We start from the raw sequence: 21,167 nt of genomic DNA, 5'->3' as shown, positions 1-21,167 counted from the left end.
TTTGTTATGGAGAAATAATTCAATTTTTTATTCTGATTCTATCTTGGGATGTTAATGGATATGATTAGTGCTATAACTTTTAGATCAAATGCATGTACAGATTTGATGAATGTTTGCGTAGAGTTTAGCAATTTTTATATTTCATCCACCGTTAAATTATTTCATTTTTATCAATTTCGTTTGGTTTTCTTTTGTTTGGCCAAAATTTTTCATCCTCTATCTCCCAAACGTCTAGAGGATGTCTATGTGGTTTGTCTAAACTTTTTCCCGTCGCTCCACATGATTATTCCTCTTTGCGTCAAACAAGCCCTCACGGTACTAAACAACGAGCCGCAACCACGACACGCCAAAAAACCAGAAACCACCCTTCTCCTCCCCCCGTCACCGCCACACCACGATGCCCCCGAACGCTGCCACTCCGGCCCGCCTCTGCCGTCTGCCGCAAAACCTTAAACAAAAAAACGCCCTCGCGCGGTCGCGGAAACGGACGGCGAATCGCAGCAGGGGCCAGGAGCACGCCCCGCTTACTGCTTGCTTCCTAGTCGGCTTGGTGCGTGCTCCCCCTCCCCATTTTCGTTTGTTTTTACTGATCTCCGCCCCGAATCTTTTCCCTCCTCTCGCAGCCGCAGCGCAGCACCACCGCCGCCTCCGCGCCCGTGTCGATCGCACTGGTGCGGGGTGATTCAGATGTGATCGTGGCGGGTTAGCACCGGCGGCGGGTAGGAGGCAGGGAGATGGGACGGTGCGGAGGAGGTGCGGGCGCCTGCGCTCTCCTCGCCGCCGCCTTGGTCGTCTCCGCACTCGTGATCCGTGGTGCTGGAGGTATGTACGAGTGGGTTGTGTCGTTATGTGGGAGTTGCTGGTTTCGTGTTTCCTGTGAATGTTATATCCAGGCTTAAGTTGAAGGATGAATAATACACACATAATTCACAATTTTCTATACACATGTTTCAAGTTTACTTGGTAGTTGGTTCAGAAAGAAAAAAATGATGGAAGTTTACACACCTAATTTTTTTTGGCACGATACAGTTTTTATCTCCAATTTGTTGGATTACTTTAATTGATTCGACAAATAGGATAACAGCACTGCATTTGGCAATGCTAGGGCTTAATTTTATATACTAGGAAGGGCTTATTGGCAATTTTGGATGAACTTAGAAGTTTAGAATGGTGGCAATAACTGGGGATGAGGCACGATTGCTTTGTGATTTCGCAGGTAAACACTCAATATGATGCGAGTAGGACTTAGGGGTTTAACGTAGTAGCCAGTAGGCATATCAGTAGTATTTGAGGGGCAGGAGATAAGGCTTTATATTTTAATGTAAAGCAAGAATCTTTTGGTTCAAACCAGCATCTAGATTAGTGTTGAGCATTACCTAAAATATAATGTTCATGTACCTCTAACTGTTTTAGGTAATCATCTCTTTTCATTAGCACTACGTTGCTATAGTTTATGATGTACACTTGCCAGATTATTTTCACCATATGTTCTTTAATCTTTAACAGTTTTCTTGTTGGTAAAGAAAGATGAAAAAAAAATGCTGTTTTTTTTACTTTATTCCACTCGAATACTCTAACAAGATCCTTCAATTGCAAATGGCACTTGTATGCTAGTAAAATCATTGAATGTTCTGTTTCATACTTACTTTTTGAAGGTTTGAAGCAATCTCATGCACCTGCTGTTGCTCGCAAGGTTCTTCCATCCATAACGAGTTGGCATCCACAAAATAACTTGGATAATGTCCTTCATCCATCACAAGTACAAGATCAAACACTCGAAAGCTTAGGTCTGTTGTAACTATACATTCTATATTTCAATGTTCTGTAATTTTCGTTTTATATATCGCGATGCGTGTTTCTGAACTAGACACGATTGTCTGTATTATTTCTTCGCTAGGATTAACCGCAAAACCACCCGCACGAACTACTATCTAGTATACATGTTAACAAACGGCAGGATCAATGTGCACCGAGCCGAGCAAGCAACCATGAAGTTACATTTTGTAACTGCGATTTATTTTAGGCTTTCTCGAGTCCAATGTAGAACAACGGTTGTTTTTTCTTTTTTTTCCTGGAAATGGTTACACTCTTCTAATAGGTTGCCTTCCACAGATGAAGCCGTTTCACCATCTAAACAAGCAGTGAAGCCTACAATGCAACCTAGTGCTCCACCTGATCATTTTTATCAGTCACCAAACAGAGAAATTTCCCCATCTATACAGAGCCCAGGGCCAATTGTTGGTGAGCTGCTGAACTCTCTCTGCATCCATGTAATGGTAAAAATCTAGTTTGGCATGATGATTTTTTGTTTTGCTTTATTCACGTGCCAAGCTGTGCCACATTCATATATGATTTCTCCATCATCTCAATCTGGCAATGAAGTTCCCAATCCTCATCTCCCAGATCAAGTGCCCGCTGCTTCGCCATCTCTTCCAGTTCAACCAAATGCACCTCATCCTAAAATTTCTGCTGACACTCCAGCTAATGCACCTCTTTCTTGACAGACGCCCTGGTGTAAGAACTCTAAGCTCTGGCAAATGTTCTCACTGTTCATCACAACATTCGATCAGTCTTTTTATGTTCTTTAATTTCAATCTCTTGTTTTTTTCCCCTTGGACCAGCATCTCAACCTCCTCCTTATCTCCCTTGTATCAGAAGTCAGTCAACACCGCCAGCTCCTTCACCCCTTATAGATGACCACTTTAAGATTGTTGGATCTAAGGTAATGCCATGTCATAAGTTTATTAGCTAATGAAATGGCATCGGGTTTCTCATACTTCCCTAAATCGGAATCTGTTGCAACCTTTCATTTGCATGGCAGCAGCTCTTCAATCATCTCCTACTCCTCCAACAGACCAGGAGACATCTACAGTACCTGTTGCTTCATCTCCAGAAGAATTTCCCAGCCAAAGAAAGCCACTGCCAGTAGGTTTAGTTCTTATGATTGCATGGTGTCTAGCTGGTCCATTCATTTCAATCAGTTCATGTTTGTATAACCCATTTGTATTGTCACCATTGGTGATATAGCAGCTGTATCACCAATATCGATCAGTCCCCCTTCTTAGTCAGGACAAGGACGGCATATCAATTGCCAGACCTCCAAATAACATTCTAAGGCACAACAGATCACCTCCAAAAGGTGCAGTCCCCCTAACGCAGTGCATAAAAACTCTATGAAATTTTTAAAAGAGGTATTTGCTTGGGAATAGCCTTAACGGAGACTGATCATCCTCCCTTTCAAACCCGGCTATCTTTACACCAATTGATGCGAACAGAGACAAGATTCCTGCCGCTTCACCTTCTATGCACCGCGCTATTCAGATTCCCCCACAACAGGGGCCAAGTTCGCATTCAAGTGATACTGAACTCAACTAGGTCATTTTAGTGATTTTATCATCTGCATTTATACATTCTGACCATATGATATACAGTATCTGCTGTTTCTCCATCACCAATCACTTCTGCCATCCATGGGACTAGGTATGGTGCACCTATTACTGCACCCCCGGGGCAATCCCCTACCCCTTCATCCCCTTCACGTTATTCGCACACAGAAGGTAGCTCTCTCCTTTAGTTAAAGCTCAACAAGCTTTTCTTGATTGCAATATGATCGTACGGATGATGTCAGGCACCTCCTTCACCGCCACCAAATCCTCCACCCACCAGTCAGGGGAAGATGTATGCATTCCAGTTGCTAGCTCTCCAAAGTATTTTATGCCTTTAGATTATCCACATAGCAAAGTATATCGTATCTGATTGAGAGTTTATGAAAATTATTTTTGCTCATCTCAAAGTCAGTTAACTCAGTTCCAACAATGTTCTGATGAAAGAACTTCTGTTCCTCCAGTATCAACGACTTCACCCTTAGTTTCGGCGCCTCCCATCAGATCTTACCTTCCATTGCCTGCAATAGGGCGACAAACACGAAGTATGTCTCTCAAGCAGTATTTATACAAGTACTTTTTATCTTCTTGGGTATAATTAACATACTTTTGTTCTGCTACATTATGAAGGACCAGCATCTTCTCCAGAAACAGCAGTTCATCCAGCTAACCATGGTAAGGACCATGGAGTTCCAGTTGCAGCACCTTCAAAAGGAAGTCATCACCATTCCATGCTTGTGAATAATACACATAGAAAGACTCATGAAGCTCCAGTTGTGGCACCATCAAAGAAAAGGCATCACCACTCGCCTGCAAATAATACACATGTAAAAGGTATGCTACCAGGCACCAACAATACCTTGGACCATGATGAACCTATTGCTGATAATAAAATGATCCATGAAGTTACGTCATGCAGGACCTGCAGTTTCTCCCTCAAAGTGTCCCATCATCCATAGCAAAGGACATGGCATTCCTGTTGCTGCACCTCCAAAGGAACATCCCAGCCATTTACCACCTGCAAATCGTAGACACCACAAAGGCACGCGCCTACTGAAAACTCTACTAAAAACAAATGCATTCATCTCAGTAAAGTGATGCTTGATGCAGGTTCCTTTCCTGTTACAAGTCCTGCTCCACATAAAACTAATAATGCTTCTGCACCAAGCCATGGACATTCTGGTTTACATCTTAGTCCTGCACCTGCACCTGTACGTTTGCCTCCATCAAAAGGAAAGGGACAAGGAAATCCTGCATATGCTCCACACCATCCCCGTCAATATCATTCGCCATCGTATTACCCAGGTTAGATGATATTTCTATTTGTTTGAACATTCTCTTGTTCATTACATTGCCTCATTTGTTCTAGCTCCTACGAATGCTCTAGTCATGTCTCCTAAGAACAGTCGCAAGCAAGCACCACCTCATTTTGCCGAAGGTACTAACATGTTAAATTTGGTTAGACTCAAGGATGCATGCCACCACACACCTATGCAGGACCTGCTCTACCACCTGTGCATCCACCTGACAGTCCCGTGTCTAAAAAGCCAAAGGCTTTGGCACCAGTGCCTAGTCAATTGTTGCTACCTCCACCCCCAATTTTATGTATGCTGAGTATACTTTCGTGCATTTGAATTTATCAATCCAAATATTCTCTACATTAATCAGCTGCTCATCGCTCAACTGTGATTTATTCATCATCCTTTTGGTTTTGCTAGACTGCACAGCATTATCCTGTCAAGATCCTCTGACCAATAGTCCTCCGGGAACATGTTTATGTGTGCTGCCAATAAAAGTCGAGCTTTGTTTTGGTATAGCATTGTACACGTTCTTTACACTGGTCGCAGAACTTGCACAAGATATTGCGTCTGGAGTGTTCATGAATCAAAGTCAAGTTCGTGTTATGGGAGCAAATGCTGCACCTGATGACCCTGAGAAGACAGTTGTCCTTATTGATCTTGTGCCACTGGGAGCAAAATTTGACAATACAACAGCACTTTTGGTATTTGAAAGGTTTTGGCACAAGCAGGTCATCATAAACCCTACGCATTTTGGAAAATATGATGTGTTATATGTTATTTACCCAGGTGAGAGTTCACCGTGATTTCTTGTTGTTCTACTTAATATCAGTTTCTTATGCTAACATCTTCATCTATCTCGTTCATTATTTCGGTATTTGACTTGATCCCTAAATCATTTTATGTTAGGTCAGCTGTTCACTTGCTGCCTTTTCTTTTTTCCTTTCAAAACATTGGTCATGATGCCCATGGTTTCATTTACTCATGCAGGTCTTCCTTCGTCATCACCGGCAGCTCCGGGAAGCACGAACAATGGTCTTAGCGATGTCAATGATACAAGGTTACATCCGCTTGCTGTTGATGTGGGAAATCAGAGAGAAAGAAAAAGAAGGGGCATAATTGTAATAATTGTTCTATCAAGTGTTTTTGCTTTTATTTTATGTGGTGGAGCTGCATTGGCGATTTATTTCAAGCTTAGAAACTGCAATCATTTAACTGAAGCATCACTTATGCCAGCAAAACCTGCAGGTAACAAGACATTCTGTTCATGGATTATTATTACCTTTTTATATTTCTGTGTGACACCTTTGAAAAGGCAGCAAAATGCAGCTTGGTGAATCTCTTTTCTGACAAAAATATAAGGTTCATGGATTATTATTACCTTTTTATATTTCTGTGTGACACCTTTGAAAAGGCAGCAAAATGCAGCTTGGTGAATCTCTTTTCTGACAAAAATATAAGGTTCCCTTTTTTCTATGAAAACATGACCATGTGGCAGCAAATTGTAATACATCATTATAAGTATATGTTAAAGAACAACAGGAGTTCATTGATCATCCTTTCCATACCTATTGTCATTCTGAGGCCGTAGTATGTGGGGCAAACTCGTGCACTAATATGCTTATTCTGTTTTTAGCTTTCAAGAGCCGAGCACTAAGAAAGTCAGAAGTGTTGTTTCTATAGCGAAAAATAAATGTTTCCATTGAAGATTAAGTGTTCTGTTTCATGTTCAATGGGTGAAACTGCAAAAGTACCCGGATAATCTTTGAGAATTCTTAAGACTTACAATTACAATTTTACAAAAACATTAACTTACGACGCTGACTCTATTATTATTTTTCCCTTCAATGGTGATTTGGAAATGCAGGTCCTGGTCCTGTAGTGGTCGGGAGCAGGCTAGGAAGCAGACCTATTTCGGCATCACCGTCCTTCAGCTCAAGCATGGTGACATATAAAGGATCTGCCAAAACGTTTAGCTTGGTTGAGATGGAGAGAGCTACACAGGGATTTCATGATTCCAGAATTATTGGCGAGGGTGGTTTTGGATGGGTCTATGAAGGTATTCTTGAGGATGGAGAACGGGCTGCTGTCAAGATTCTGAAGCGGGATGACCAGCAAGGTACCCGGGAATTTTTGGCTGAGGTTGAGATGCTTAGCCGATTGCATCACAGGAACTTGGTTAAGCTGATAGGTATATGCACAGAGGAGCATAGCCGTTGTTTGGTATATGAACTTATTCCAAATGGCAGTGTGGAATCTCACTTGCATGGTAAAGCTTTGCTTTTTTTTTGGCTGTGACTTCACTTTCTAAGACTTCCTTCATTTCGTCACACAAACTTCTGTTTCATCGCTTTATTTAGTCATTTTCTTGGCGAGAGATGCAGTAGATGAGCCAAGCACTTAATTGACTAGAAAATCCAGAATCTATTCTGTAGTGGAATAGGGCTGTTATAATGGTGCTACTCATATGAAAATATATCAGTACTAGTTTTGAATTGCATTATGTTGAATTGTTGATACTTAATACCAACAAAAATGCAAACATGTGTTTTCAAATTCTTAATAAAGCTTGGACCTTTCAAAAAAAAGCAAGCTTGGAGACTATGGATCCATGGACTTCTGAAATGAAATATTTTATTTCCTTATTTATTATGATTCTAAGCAGGGTCAGATAAGGGAACTGCTCGACTTGATTGGGATGCTAGGCTTAAAATTGCACTTGGTGCAGCACGTGCACTTGCTTATTTGCATGAAGATTCAAGTCCACGTGTCATACATCGTGACTTCAAGTCAAGTAACATCTTATTGGAACATGACTTCACCCCAAAGGTGTCAGACTTTGGCTTAGCAAGAACAGCTTTGGATGAGGGAAACGAGCATATTTCAACTCGTGTTATGGGAACTTTTGGGTATGTTGAATCTTAACTCTTTCGTAGCTGATTTAATATCCTCAACTTATATATATTTAATATTTATGATCAAATTCTTCTTAGGTATGTTGCTCCTGAATATGCAATGACTGGGCATCTTCTAGTAAAGAGTGATGTCTACAGCTACGGTGTTGTTCTTCTTGAGCTTTTGACAGGCAGGAAACCAGTAGATATGTCAAGACCTCCAGGGCAAGAGAACTTAGTCGCATGGGCTAGTTCTCTTCTGACAAGCAGAGATGGTTTGGAAACAATCATAGATCCTTCACTTGGGAGTAACATCCCATTTGACAGCATTGCAAAAGTAGCAGCCATTGCATCTATGTGCGTTCAGCCTGAGGTGGATCAGCGCCCATTTATGGGGGAGGTTGTCCAAGCTCTGAAGTTGGTATGCAACAAAGGCAGTGAGTTCAACGAATCCACAGGCTTTGGCCAAGATTTGCACATCCAGGATGCTGAGATTATGAGTAGAGCAAGTCTGGATATGGACGTCGACCCAGCGCTATCTGCCAAGCTGTTCGCTTCGTCAGCACGCTATGATGCTATGGCCGCCTCTGGTTCTTTTCGACGATATTCAAGTTCAGGTCCTCTAAGAGTATGTAGAACTGGACACAATAAGGAGAGGGGCTTGTCAACACGCAGCACAAGTGAACACGTTGGTCTGCAAAGATTCAGGATCGATTCAGAATAGTCAGCCTGCTGGCTTCTTTTGATGATGTGAGCATTGAAGAAATACACATTGGCTTATTTTTGTCAAGCCAGAGTTCATATTTATTGTGAGTATCTGTGAAAATGGCAAAAGGTGTAAAATGCAGTGGACAAGCTTCAGCTGTGACCGGGAGTGACCCACTGGGTGGCTTGGCAAATGGCACTGGAAGGCTGCAGTGCAGAACTGAACAGTTACAGCTGCCTCCCATTGGCAGCATCTGAGAAGCTGAAACATGAAGGCATCGCACGCTTTTTTGTACAGTGCTAGAGATGTATAATGCCTTCAGCGAAAGAGAGGTGTACAAAAGCCAATTCGTCAGCTGTAAATCTCCATGAACCCTCCCAGGTTCTCCCTTTCTCGCATTAAAGGTATATCAAGTAAAATCACGGGTTCTCATACACGTGTTGTCACCATTTTTGGGTTCAATGAAATAGTGTTTGTTGTCCTGATTGGATGCAACTCTTTTGCATACTTATCTGGTGCCAATAGATTATCATTGTCATTCAGACCAAACCAGATGGTTGGGCCTACAGGCAACACCGGAGGCAATGTCACAAAAGACCCAAGGAGCTTACAGCATTGTCCTCTCTTTCTCCTTCCTTTTCTTTTGCCTTTGATTTGTCTTTTGCCTTTTGCCTAAAAAAAAATCTTATAGCATTGACCCGGAGCTTTGTGCCTTGCATAATTTGTGATTCCTCACGTGTCCAAATCACTAGCATAAAAACCGACTAGATACCCATTGCCTAGATATAAATACAGAATTCAAGATGACATTACCACATTAAATGGCTGCAATTGCATTACATGTTACATGCGGTCAAAATACTTTTGATGGACATCGCTCAGACGGGAACAATCCAAAATCGATCACATATCCCATGCTGAATAAAAGACCTTCTGGAACAAACCACACTGAAAAAATAGTGGGGGCTGGCAGTATTAATCTGTGGTAGATGCTATCGCCTACATGGTTGCATCCAAACTGTAGGGGCTCCAGCATCAAATCATTTTGCATGGCCGCAATCGGCAGAGAAGATGAACAAAAAAATAGGCATTGCACTGAACAAATATCGAGTACAAAAGACTAAACAAATCAAACTGATAAAGAACGGAGAGAAAAGATCGCCATCACTGCAAGAACTAAGACACCTACGTAGTGTGTACATGTCTGCGTGTTTGTTAGGTTTCTGAAGGAGCTTCCTTTTCCTCAGCTGCAACCGGAGCATCTTGTTGGTCTTCTATAGCTGGAGAAGCTTCCTTTCCTTTGTCTAGAGACACAGCTGCTGACAGCCAATCTGAAGCTGGGGCTCCAATTTCAGCCTCCACTTGTCCATGCACATTCAGAGGAGTGACAGATATCTGTAGGTTGTAAAGTGGGGCAAACACTTAGCCATTTGAAAGGACACAAACGAGAGAGAGAGAGAGAGAGAGAGAGAGAGAGAGAGAGCACTCACAAATCCATTCACCAAAGCTTTCAAATCGATATCCTCATCTAAACCTTCATGTTGCTTATCGACAAACTGCATTTTGATGTAACAAGAGAAGAAAAATAATTCTCAGAATGCTTTGAGCATATTTGCCTAGAAACATGCTCTCGATTCTCAGTAACAATCAACAGTAGAATAGCCCAAGTCAAAGAAGTGGCTTGAACAAAAACCGGTAATATGATATTTACTACATAAAATCCACTGGAAAGTGTAATTACCTCAGCACGGAATAACTTCTTCACTACTTCTCGAACCTCTTGTTTACCGGCAGCAGCAACAGACTCAACCTCGACTATCTTTCGCTGAGCATTAACTCTACGTGCAGCTCCCTGAAGATGAAGGAAAAAATCAATTCAAGAATGTGCTAACGAGGATGTAACAAATTGCTGTGGCTTAAAGGAGTGTCTTCTTACTGCTGCAGATGCATCTTTCCCAAGCTGTGCCAGCTGAATACCAAGGCTTTGATGCATGCCCATGAAGTGCGTAGCACATGAAGGTCTGCTTGTTGACACAGCTTGCCAACTTTGAGCAGGACTGCATACACTCTGTTTGGTCAACTTGAAACCCTGGCATCAGAATAGATACAACTAAGAAATAATTATAATTACATGTAAAAAGAGAAACAAAATTACATCAGTGCTATAAGTTTTTCACTATCACAGTTGCTGAAAAGAATGCATATGAACTCAAGATAAACTAAAGAAAAGTGGTTCACCATTATCAATATGCCCACAAATCATAATTGTCCTTCTAAGGTTGACATGCCTTACAGATAATTGAATGACCTTATGAGTCACGATCCGTATATTCTTATGAAGAAAGCTTGACGCATATTTTGTTGTGCTTGTAGATAAGCTGCTAAGGTAATGCCTACACGGCTAAGCATTCTGTACAGCTCAGCAGTTGAAGTCAAGCTATGAACTTATAATGCAAAAAAACACCAATTAACCCATTAGGCCACAAATTGAGACGGTGCATTACCACACTGGGCTACAGCACATAACATGGTACTTAAGGAAGTATCAAGATATCAGATAGACAGATCCAAATGATTATTCTGATACAGTAAGTTGATACAAGAAGAGAGGCAACTATTGGTGACAAAACACAGCTAAAAATATATTTATGTTTTTTTTAAAAACAAAAGTTCCCATTGCCAAAACAAGGCAGCTTCAGTGTATTTTATTTATTTCTTAACCCTTAAATCACCTGCCAGGTGCAGGTGCCTCGAGATGGCTGACACTTTTGGAAACTTATTGGCTGACAACATGGCAAACAGCTAACGTTCTACATTAGTGATACAAAATCTTATTTGTTTGTCTTTAAGCTAACCTCTCGAGGAAACTGAAGTAGTATATGATGCTCTTAAATTGAGCTTATAACTGTGACATGCATTGCTCTAGCCACTAGCCAGTAGCAAGAGTATGGTCCAGATATGCTTACAACTAAGTGTTGAAGTGAACAAGTAGAAGGAGTTCATGTATCCTGGAGCTATGGTGTTACTATTCACCATAAACTGGAGTTTAAGATTCATAGTATCATTCACAAAATAACCTTATTTGCAGATGGTGAGCTTGGAACCCCAATATTCAGCAGGCACCCTCTGAGGAAAGTTCCTTTCACAATATCTGCCAAGGCAGCATTTATCAATGGCAAACAGACCTGAGCTGCATCCTTGAAGTCACTGTCTCTGCTTTCATCCTTCTTCCTAGTCACATACACCCATCATGTATTGTTAGCTTGTATAGTTGCATGGACCAATCATATTGATGATGCAGAAAATTTGAAATATAAATTCAACACAAGTGGAGGCATCCTTACCAATTCAATGAGATTGCAATTGAAGGCACCCCATACATTAAGGCCTCCCTTGCAGCAGCAATGGCAGAAGAGTGGAACCTACAGAATTCTGCAATGAATTAATAACACAATAGAAAACAGACAATAAATAGGTTACTTCTGAAACAAGAGCATACATCTCATATCCACAATTTGGCCCTGCGTTGATACCGCTGATCACCTGTGTTAACAAAAATAAATCATCCTCAATGATGAAATGTTTGGGAAATACAATTTATAAACAATAAACACAGCTAATAAGTACAATACCAAAGCAGGTGCCGACCAGGAAGACAGCCTCCCAGATAATGCCAGCGAGACGCAATCCACCGGTGTCCCTAAGTTAGCAATCATCAAAGTCAGCAAAGAAATAAAATATTTCGCGATAGCTCAGGAATAGTGTGACTCAAATTACGCACAGGTGAAAGAATAGCCCTCACCTGATATCTCAAAAGCTTTCGCCCCTGCGAAATCGACGGATGTCGCGGTGATGGTCTCACGGATGGTAACTGAGTGACCGCAGGCTGGCTTGTCCCTTCAAATCAATAAAGGGTCACAGAGTAGTTTAGTTTCAGAATCATAGGGCGACAAAATTAGTTAGTTTCTACAAGCTCGCAACAAATCCAACCGAAATGAAGACTACCCCGCGATCAAGAGAACCAATGCAAGGCAAAATCAATAAGCCGGGCGGTCGGATTGGGGCACATACGATTCGGGGGCGCACACGTGGACGTCGCAGCGGCCGCCGGCGACGAGGGCGTCGACGAGAGCTGCGAGACCCGGCGACCGGATCCCCCCGGCGCAGGTCAGAAGGACGAGGGGCCTCTCCGGCGTCTCATCTCTGGCCGGGGCATCGGAAGCCTCCGCCGCGGCGAGCACGGACTGGAGGTTGGACACGAGCGCGGGCGGGAGAGGGTTGCGTTTCGGAGCGTCTTCGCCTGAGCTCGCCTCCATCGGCTTCGCCGCCGGAGAGATTGTCGCCTTGTCGGGGATGGTGTGGGGCCGCGAGAGGGTGTAGGAAGGAAGGAAGAAATGGACTGGAATAGCGAAATGGGCTGGGTGCGCATAGTTTATGGATTTCATGGCGGGCCCGCTTCATGTTCGTAGGGACGGGGAAAATAACCATAAGGATCTGATCTAATTCATAGCTTGAGATTTGCCAATATATTTTCTTTCTTAATTTGTCATATATATATATTTTTGATTTTATTACAAGTTTTATGATAATTTGTGTCATATATCAAACTATAAATTAGGTCTATATCTCAAATGCATGAGACTAAATCTAGTAGGATTATTTTCCGTAGGGACATGCTCCTTTTCTGACCTACACAAGATTTGGGGAAAAGTTAGGTACAGATTCGGCGAAATGCGACCTTAACCTGGCGTCATTTGGTAACCATCGTCCATTTTGAAACTTGAAACCTAAACCACTATGGTTAGTAGGATGGTGTCCTATGAGTTGGGAACGTTGGCATTAGCTAGAGCTTTTGTTTGACCTAAAGCTGTTTAACCGACCGGGCCAAATGGGCCAGCATGAGACATAGTCATTTTGGTCTAGCCCAGACATAGCACGGTACGATGGCTAAAAAGTTGGGTCAGCACGGCACTCACCGTTTAAGTTTTTCTATTTTTTATATATAATTTGTTTAGACCTAATACATATAGAGATGTGTAGCGCGATAATAGTGTGTTTGTCTCTCAAGTAGCAAATCGTGTGCTCGATTCCCACAGTCTCTAGTTTTTTGGATTTTTCCCAGTTTTCCATGTGTTAACAGGCTAACAGGCCAAAAAGCACTGTTATGCACTGTTGGGCCTACGATAGAGCATGACATGACCTGTTTGCCTAACAGGCCTAACAATATAAATTGAGGCCATCGTAGCTAGGCCAAAAAGCACTGTTAGGCACTCTTGGGCCTACGACACGACACGACATGACATGCTTGGCTAATGGGCCTAACAATACAAATTGATGCCATTGTAGCCATGTTTTCTCAGATCCATGCATAAATCAAGAGATTAAAAGAGGGATTTACCTCTGCCGGCTTTGAGGTGAGGGCTACAACCTGGGGCTTCCTCATTGAGTCATCGGGGTAGGGCATCGTCAAGCTGGCGACCACAGAACGGACAACAACGTCCAAGGCGTCGGGGTGGGGCTGATGAGACGGGAGGAACGACGTCGACATAGTCCTGGCAGGCAGTGTTGGTGCGAAACAGAGGCGGGAGCACGTTGGTGGGCGACATCAGCAAGACAGAGGCAGATTGGGGGGGGGGGTGGTGAGGTGGCTACGTTGTTGGACGAGGAAGGGCGGCAACGTTGGGGCAGCGGAGTGAAGGGGCTGCGCAGGAGCGAACGGGAGGGCACGGGAAACAGCTTGGTGGAGGATGAGAGAGGATTTAGGGTGGGTCCACTTGTCAGCGAGGAGGGTGGGGGAGGGAGTGGTAGGCATGGGCCAGGAGCGAGGCAGAACGTGAGAGAGGACATGACATGAAGGCATGATACATGAGGGCGCGGAAACCACTATTTAGTTTTTAAGTAGTAGAGACTAGCATTGTTGATTTTGTTGACTAAATGGATCTGCTGTACATTGGAATAATGTAACAGCCCAAATCTTAAAATCAAGAAATTAATAACTTTTTCAAAAAAGATAAAAGAGTTTTGCAAAACTAAATAAAAATCTTAAGTGTGTATGTGTACTTCTACACACACACACACACACACACACACACACACACACACACACACACACACACACACACACACACACACACACACACACACACACACACACACACACACATATATATATATATGAGTATGTGTGCTATATATATAAATACATATATGGTGTGGTATGGCATGTTGGGTTATGGTTGAGATGGTTCTATTTACAGATATGCTTATTATGGTTCCAGTTACATAAGTTCTTATGGTGATTATGGGATAGAATGATACATGTAGTTATGTATAGATGCTCGTATGTGTATATCAAGTTGCATTTCGCTTATGAAAGTTACTTAACCATGTTGTTGATTCCTTGCTAATATCTCAATGCATTCTCCTTTGAGTCAGGTTATTTATATGTACTCATTATGGATTAAGTCTTGCGAATACCTTCGTACTCACGCTACTCTTTTAGGAATACTAGTGGGAAGGAGCTTATGTTCGGCTACTTCACGCCCACTGATGTAGGCGGCGGGAATGAGTAGTGCAAACTACTCGTGGGATAAGGTTTTTCAATGGAGCCTAAGAGCATATAACTTTACCTAACTTTTGTTGGTTCATAAATGTTAATCTTTCACTACATAGTTTCTAGTTTTGGTTAGGAAGTGAGCTGTTCTTTATCCTCCTAGCTTCCTTTTTACTGTAAACTGTGTAAATGGTTAAATAATTTAGAACTTATAATATAATTTAATTACTTATTCTCTTAAGCTTTGTTATGATGCCATATGTTAGAAAGTCATGTGTTCTGATCTTAGGCACAAAACACGTGACATGATTACCGGGATGATATTTTGGTTAATTATCGTGGTTGTGATTAAGCAAATGATCATCATGATGATTAATTAGAATACTATTTAGTCGGTTTCTCACAAATGTGGTCCATGCACTCGATGGCAGAATAATGCGAATAATGCGGTGGGAGTGGGGGCGCGCATAGCCAGTCCAAGGCTATCATATTTGATATTTGTACCCATCAATGCACGTGCAAATCGCATTATTAGGATTCAGAGCCAGCCGATCGAAGCGCATGGCGGTGGTTGTGGTGGGGTAGGGTAGGGTAGCACCATGCGAGCCCCTTTCAAAGGTCATGTGAGGGGCTAGCTAGCAGCGTCGCAGAGAGTAGCAACAACTGGTTAGTGGGCCTCTCCTCTCCTCGCGCAGGCTGTGGGAGCCAGGTCGGATGGATTGGGGGTGGCTGCCTCATGTTGGACTCGCAGGACGCACGTGAGGAAAAAAGAGAGAGGCTATTTTAGGCTTTGGCTCGAGGTCAAAATGTTGGAATTGATCTTGGGAATCCCTAATGCACCCTAACAGAAAGAGACCAAGAAAGAAGCGGAGTCCGATCTCCCCACACACTCTAATTGGGAGCACAACCAACTCTTGGTTGTGTTCCCATCTCAGGCAGTGCAACATATATACGTGAGTCGGGGGAGCCAGCGCCTACTTGACAATTCATGTTAGGTTAAAACTCCCCCCACATCTCTAGTCGATCAAATCTTCATGAGCATTGAACCGAGGTGAAGGTTGCCGCTCCTGCAGCACCTACGTCGACTACATCGACCGACAGCTCCTCATGTCGTCCACACCTTCACCGAGCCACATCATGGTCAAGCCGACGACCGTCTACATCACTGTGTACACCTACGCCGACGTGGTCACGCTCTTTAACCTCATTTGATAGTGTCACTGAATGCAGGTACACCTCATGCTTCCGTAAATTATAGGTGCTTGATTTAGAGCTTGTGAATTTGATGAACACCTAAGTCTAACGATTGGTATCAGAGCCTAACTTGTTGCTAATCAAGCCCATTAGACTTTAATTAGATTAGATTGTGTTCGGTTGGTGTCATTTTATGATCAATCAGGCCTAATTAGGTTTCGGTTTACACCAATTAGCTATCAATTATGAATCTTTAAGATGAATTAGGCTCGAATCAATGCACATATTCATGTTTTAGCACTTTATGCCTCAGATTAATGCAATTTCACGCAAACATTTTCCTGAATTCAGGTAATTTAGACTTTTGTACATGTTCATGCGCATTTTGTCTGTTTGTGTGGCTCGGGTTAGGGGTTAAGGGCTCAAGCTTAGCATATAGAAGGAGGGCATTAACAAATTTCGTAAAACCCTTAGTTTCCCCTCATTCCCGTAACCCTAATCCAACTTTTCCCCAAAATTGGAACCCAAAATCCCTAAATCTTGCCCCTTTTGGACCCTAACCCTTAAACCCCTATTTAAACCTAAGATCTAGAGTGAAAGGGAGGGAGTAATTACGAATTTTTTGTTCATGTCACCATCGCTAGAACCCTTGTGGAGCTCCTTATTTCACCGGCTACGTATGGATGCCTCAGCTCTGCTCATGCTTGTGCTCCTCCGGCATGTGCCTTCCCTCTAGCAACACGCGCGCCATCTTCCTTCCGGGCACCACCGTGAGTGCGCTCGACGGAGCCGCACGCGATCATAGTTGTGCTTATGCACCGGTGCACAAGCCCACATCAGTGATGCTTCATCTCTCTAGCGTCGCTCTCCCTCCGCTCAGCTCCTTGTTCTCTGTGATAGCCCAAATGACTTGAGCATGACATTAAGTATCATGAGCATCATGTTTATTTGTTTTGAGAAATTATTAACATGCAAATTCAATTAAACATAATTGTGAAAATTAATGTTAAGTGGTGTTTTGTGAAGCAACTCACAATATTGCTATGAATCATAAGGTTGGAAATAATTTTGGAAATTAGCCCATGTTAAATGAGGAATATAAGTGATTTTTTTCCAAATTTTTGGGAATGATTTTGAAGGCATAAAAATTACCACAAGTTAGAAAAACTTGTATTTTGGAGAATTTTAGATTGAAATTGGCTCAGGCATTATGGGTCAAACTAGTTAAAATGAGTTGCACGTGAATTATAGTTTCACACAAATTTTGTCCCATGAATTTTGGACCACGGGGAGACCTACAAATGAATTAGAAAAGTGGTGGAGATATTTTCTTCAGTAGGCTACTGTTCATCGCCCGTTCTTCCTCTATGCTCTCTGGTCGGCCGCCGTTGTGGACTTTTGCAACCACTGGTCGGCCACCCATGACGTTGACGTAGTCTTTGTTGACCAGAGCTTGGCTACCATCCTTATCTCCCCCATGCCCTCACTTGCTCTTCTCTCTCTCTCTCTCTCTCTCTCTCTCTCTGCTCCCTCTCACTCGGCCGCTTTCGAGCAGAGTAGCACCGCACATCAGCACACCACACCACCGGCAAAGTTCATCGTGCCACCGGTGAGCTCCCTCGAAGCCTGAACCACGAGAAGCACAAAGGAAGGTCACTGAAGTCTCCTTGACCGTCGTTGACCCTGAATCCGTCGTTGACCCGTCGCATCACCCCTCTTCTCCTTCGGCTTCGGCAGTTCTACCCCACACCTCACCGTTGAGCCGTCGAGCCACAACCTCTCCGGCCCAACTTACACCGTGGTGAGCTTCCCCATCCCCCGTAGATCCTAGAGCGTGCATCCGTTTTTCTTCAGCGCATTGCCAACCTGTGTCACCACAGCGACCGAGCCGCTGCCGGACACCTTTCGACCGGGCTCGTCGGCCATGGGTCACGCCGTCGTGTCTGCATGCCTGCGCTGGTCCCATTGGTGCCCTCGGCTGGGTTGATGGCCGCCGCTCGCCGCCCCCGAGGCACTGGCCGAGCCGGTTGGCCCGCCGTGGTGTCGTGCGGCAATGGCCTCGGGCCGGTTTTGACCCAAGTCAAGCGCCGGGCCCACGTTTCATCTCTCGGGCTAGAGGGCCACCGGTGTAAAAAGAATTTAGGCCCATTTAATAATCTGGTTAATTCAAAAATCACAAAATAGATTTTTTGTTCGATTGATAAATCGGTTGAAACATTGTTTAATGCATAGAAAATAGAATATTGCCCCAAAAATCATGAAACAAATTTTTTTAGGTTAACATGATAATTATCTATATGTTAAAAATACTGGGAGCTATGAAATATGTATTTAAATTACATGGGTTAATAAAATATGTTTGAGCTCCATTAATCCATAATCAATTATTGGTAGCTCCAAAATTGATGAAATCAATTTTGTAAATCTTGTTAATTTATGCCCTATTTAGTAAAAATACACACACTCATGCTAAGTATAGTTAATTTGCTAATTAGGACTAAGCTTCATTTTAAGCTTAATTAATTCAGAAAATATTAAATGTTTAACAATAAATAAAGCTAAGGAAATCGTTAATGCTCTAAACTCTTGTCATGAGGCATTGCATCTCCACTATTATCATACACTATGGAGCATCCATCATTGCATGTCGTTTATGCTCATCATTGCATGCGTTCTTCACTAGTGAACGAAGGTCTAGAGCGTGACGCGAGTGTGATCAAGGGCGACACCGAGGCACACCTGTCGGAGGGTGAACTCCTAAAGCAGGGATCCGGAGGGACCCCCTTTGAGATTCGGCCGGGGAATGATTCTGAATCTATTTTGCTGATGAAATAAATGGGCATAAATACGATAGTAGGTGGGATGGAAGGATCGGATGCAGAATGCAGTAAATGCTCAGGAGATTTTTTAGACAGGTTCAGGCCGTACTGAGCATAATACCCTACTCCTGTGTGTGCTATAAATACTCTGAGAATATCTCTCAGATGTATTGTTGGTTACAAGAATGTTTGTCTATCCTAGAGCTTCGGGCTCCTTGTTCTTCGGGGGTCTCAGCTTCTGTGCCTTCTTCCTCAGCTTCCTTCGATTGAACCCCGTTCGAGAGTTGTTGTCCAACCGTCCCCTCTCCGGGGTGCCCGCCCGGCTTTAAATACTCGCCGGGCGATAGCGTGCTCAGAAAGGGGATGATGCGAGTTTCAAGGCGCCATAAATGGAAAGCAACTATCATAGGCTGCAGCGCGAGGTGACGGGGAGGGTTGAAAATGCGCCCCGTCCGGTTTTGTTCGTCATCATGCCGTTCTACAATGGGCGCCACGGGGAGGGCCCACCGGGCAGCCACCGAGCAACCCGGCGTGCCCGTTCGGTCTTGTACGCTTGCCACAGCTGGGCGGCAGGCGGGGTGCCTTGGGCCTCGTGAGGTTATCCCGAGGCGCGCCGGATGTCGCGGGATGGGATCCGTGCATTAAATGTCCCCACGCCTCCCTGCCAGGCCGTGGCAGGGACTAACACCGAGCGTGGCAGGAGCAGTTGGAAGTGACAGGCCACGTGCCCTCTTAAATGCGGCATCGGACCTTTCACTGGTTGACACCTCACCGCTGGACCTCTGTGGGGGCCACCGGCGAAGGACTTCTGAGGTCCCCGGGGAACCGAGTGCTCGGGGGCTGCTGTTCACGGCCTCAAGCACTCTCTCTCGGATATGCCCTTTCTTGGTCCTCGGGGAACCGAGTGCTCGGGGGTCACTGCTCGCGACCCCGAGCACTCTCTCCCGGAACTGACTGTTCGGATCCTCGGGGAATCGAGTGCTCGGGGGCCACTGACTGTGGCCCCGAGCACTTTCTCCCGGAACTGACTTCCCTTGGGTCCTCGGGGGACTCGGGTGCTCGGGGCCACTGCTCGTAGCCCTAAGCACCCCCTTCCCGGTACTCAGCCTTTTCTTGTCGTCGGGGGACTTGAATGCTCGGGGGCCACTGCCCGCAGCCCCGAGCACTCTCTTCCCGGGACTTGGTCTTCTCGGGTCATCGGGGAACTCGGGTACCCGGGGACCACTGTTCATGGCCCTGAGCACCCTCTCCCGAGACTTAGTCTTTTCACACTTTGGGGAGATAATCTCCGCGGGAGGGCGCCACGTGGCAACCTGCTGATCTGGCCTCGGGACTCGGGTACCCCTGGTTCCTGTGTCACCGACAACACCACTTCTGCGAGTTCTCTTCGGAAAGTATCGGGCAAACCCCAGAGCAGCAAGACAAGCATCTAAGCATACTGCACCCTTTGTTCAAATTAAATGGAGTCTAAAATTGGTAAATTATGCTTTATGTATATTTGCATGTGTTGAGTTCAGTGTCAGGTTGATATGGGTAGAACCTATGTTGATGCATTGTCTCTACCTTGACTTATGGATGAATCCTTATCCTTATAGCCTTGATGATATAGTTATTGTCTAGCTTCAAAGTTTATTCGAAATGCTTGGCAATGCTTAGGTCCTCGGTAGAAGTCGAGCGACGATGTTGCCGTTGTTGGTCAGCTTAGGGCTTAATCACTGTTCACAGATACAAAGATGAGGTTGAGATGTAAGATTTAGGCGAGATGTGGGCGGTGTTAGGGGTATCTTCTGCCCAGGAGGAGTCCTCTGGGTAGTTCGGGAGAGGAGCCTGGATGCCCCGCTTGCATTGCTTAAGGCCGGCCGTCGGTACAGTTGGCTCTAGCACTTTATGTACTCACCAATGCTGATCTAATGGTAATGTAAGCCGATTATCATATGCCGTGCTGACACTTGCCTTGCGGCTCTATAACGTGTAAGAGAAAAGAAAAGGAGAAGCAAGGTGGCGGGGAGCCGAGGGTGTCCGAGACACGCTCGCGGTAACCCCGGTGCCATAGGGGCATTGCAAGTGGGTGGTTCTGGGTATGAGAAAGGTTAACTCAAGTACCCCTTGTGTGCACTTTCGTGAGTAGCACAAGCCGAATGGTCCTCGAGTCGTGTGGGTAAAGTTGTACCCCCTGCAGGTTGTAAGAACAATTCGAATTGCCGTGCTCTCGGTCATGAGTATGCTATTATTTCATTTGTATCAGTCGTAGAGTTTATGAATGTGGGATAAGGTTATAGTTTGTTGATGAGATACTATGGTTACTATACATACATGTTCA

At 44.1% G+C, this 21,167-nt stretch overlaps 2 protein-coding genes across 23 annotated transcripts; one reads left to right on the top strand and one right to left on the bottom strand.

Annotated features, from left to right (window-relative positions):
- The first annotated feature begins 309 nt into the window (after nt 1-309).
- On the top strand, nt 310-8,928 carry LOC133918998 (receptor-like serine/threonine-protein kinase ALE2). 22 transcript variants are annotated; one of them, XM_062363223.1, is made up of 17 exons: nt 310-822; nt 1,694-1,787; nt 2,113-2,241; nt 2,404-2,514; nt 2,659-2,722; nt 2,822-2,925; nt 3,432-3,557; nt 3,667-3,678; nt 3,848-3,928; nt 4,014-4,217; nt 4,303-4,425; nt 4,494-4,688; nt 5,102-5,470; nt 5,672-5,929; nt 6,549-6,950; nt 7,347-7,590; nt 7,675-8,764. In XM_062363223.1, the coding sequence occupies exons 5-17, from the start codon at nt 2,694-2,696 to the stop codon at nt 8,297-8,299; spliced, it is 2,772 nt and encodes a 923-aa protein (XP_062219207.1). In that variant the 5' UTR covers nt 310-822; nt 1,694-1,787; nt 2,113-2,241; nt 2,404-2,514; nt 2,659-2,693; the 3' UTR covers nt 8,300-8,764. The 22 variants fall into 22 exon arrangements, 21 of the variants coding, with proteins under 21 accessions (XP_062219207.1, XP_062219249.1, XP_062219197.1 ...); XM_062363265.1 differs by having other exon boundaries at nt 2,656-2,722; nt 2,825-2,925; XM_062363213.1 differs by having other exon boundaries at nt 2,656-2,722.
- A 425-nt stretch (nt 8,929-9,353) lies between these two features.
- Nucleotides 9,354-12,679, bottom strand: LOC133919100 (uncharacterized). The gene is made up of 10 exons (XM_062363360.1): nt 12,353-12,679; nt 12,084-12,178; nt 11,914-11,981; nt 11,781-11,824; nt 11,626-11,703; nt 11,359-11,512; nt 10,218-10,370; nt 10,023-10,133; nt 9,772-9,837; nt 9,354-9,676 (listed from the first exon to the last, which is right to left on the bottom strand). Exons 1-10 carry the CDS (start codon nt 12,595-12,597, stop codon nt 9,497-9,499), a joined length of 1,194 nt encoding a protein of 397 aa, XP_062219344.1. The 5' UTR covers nt 12,598-12,679; the 3' UTR covers nt 9,354-9,496.
- Between the last annotated feature and the right edge of the window lie 8,488 nt (nt 12,680-21,167).

The sequence above is a fragment of the Phragmites australis genome, chromosome 1, assembly GCF_958298935.1.
Source record: "Phragmites australis chromosome 1, lpPhrAust1.1, whole genome shotgun sequence".
Taxonomy (NCBI): domain Eukaryota; kingdom Viridiplantae; phylum Streptophyta; class Magnoliopsida; order Poales; family Poaceae; genus Phragmites; species Phragmites australis.
The sequence above is the reverse complement of the archived record's forward strand: the minus strand, read 5'-3'. Positions and strand labels throughout refer to the sequence as shown.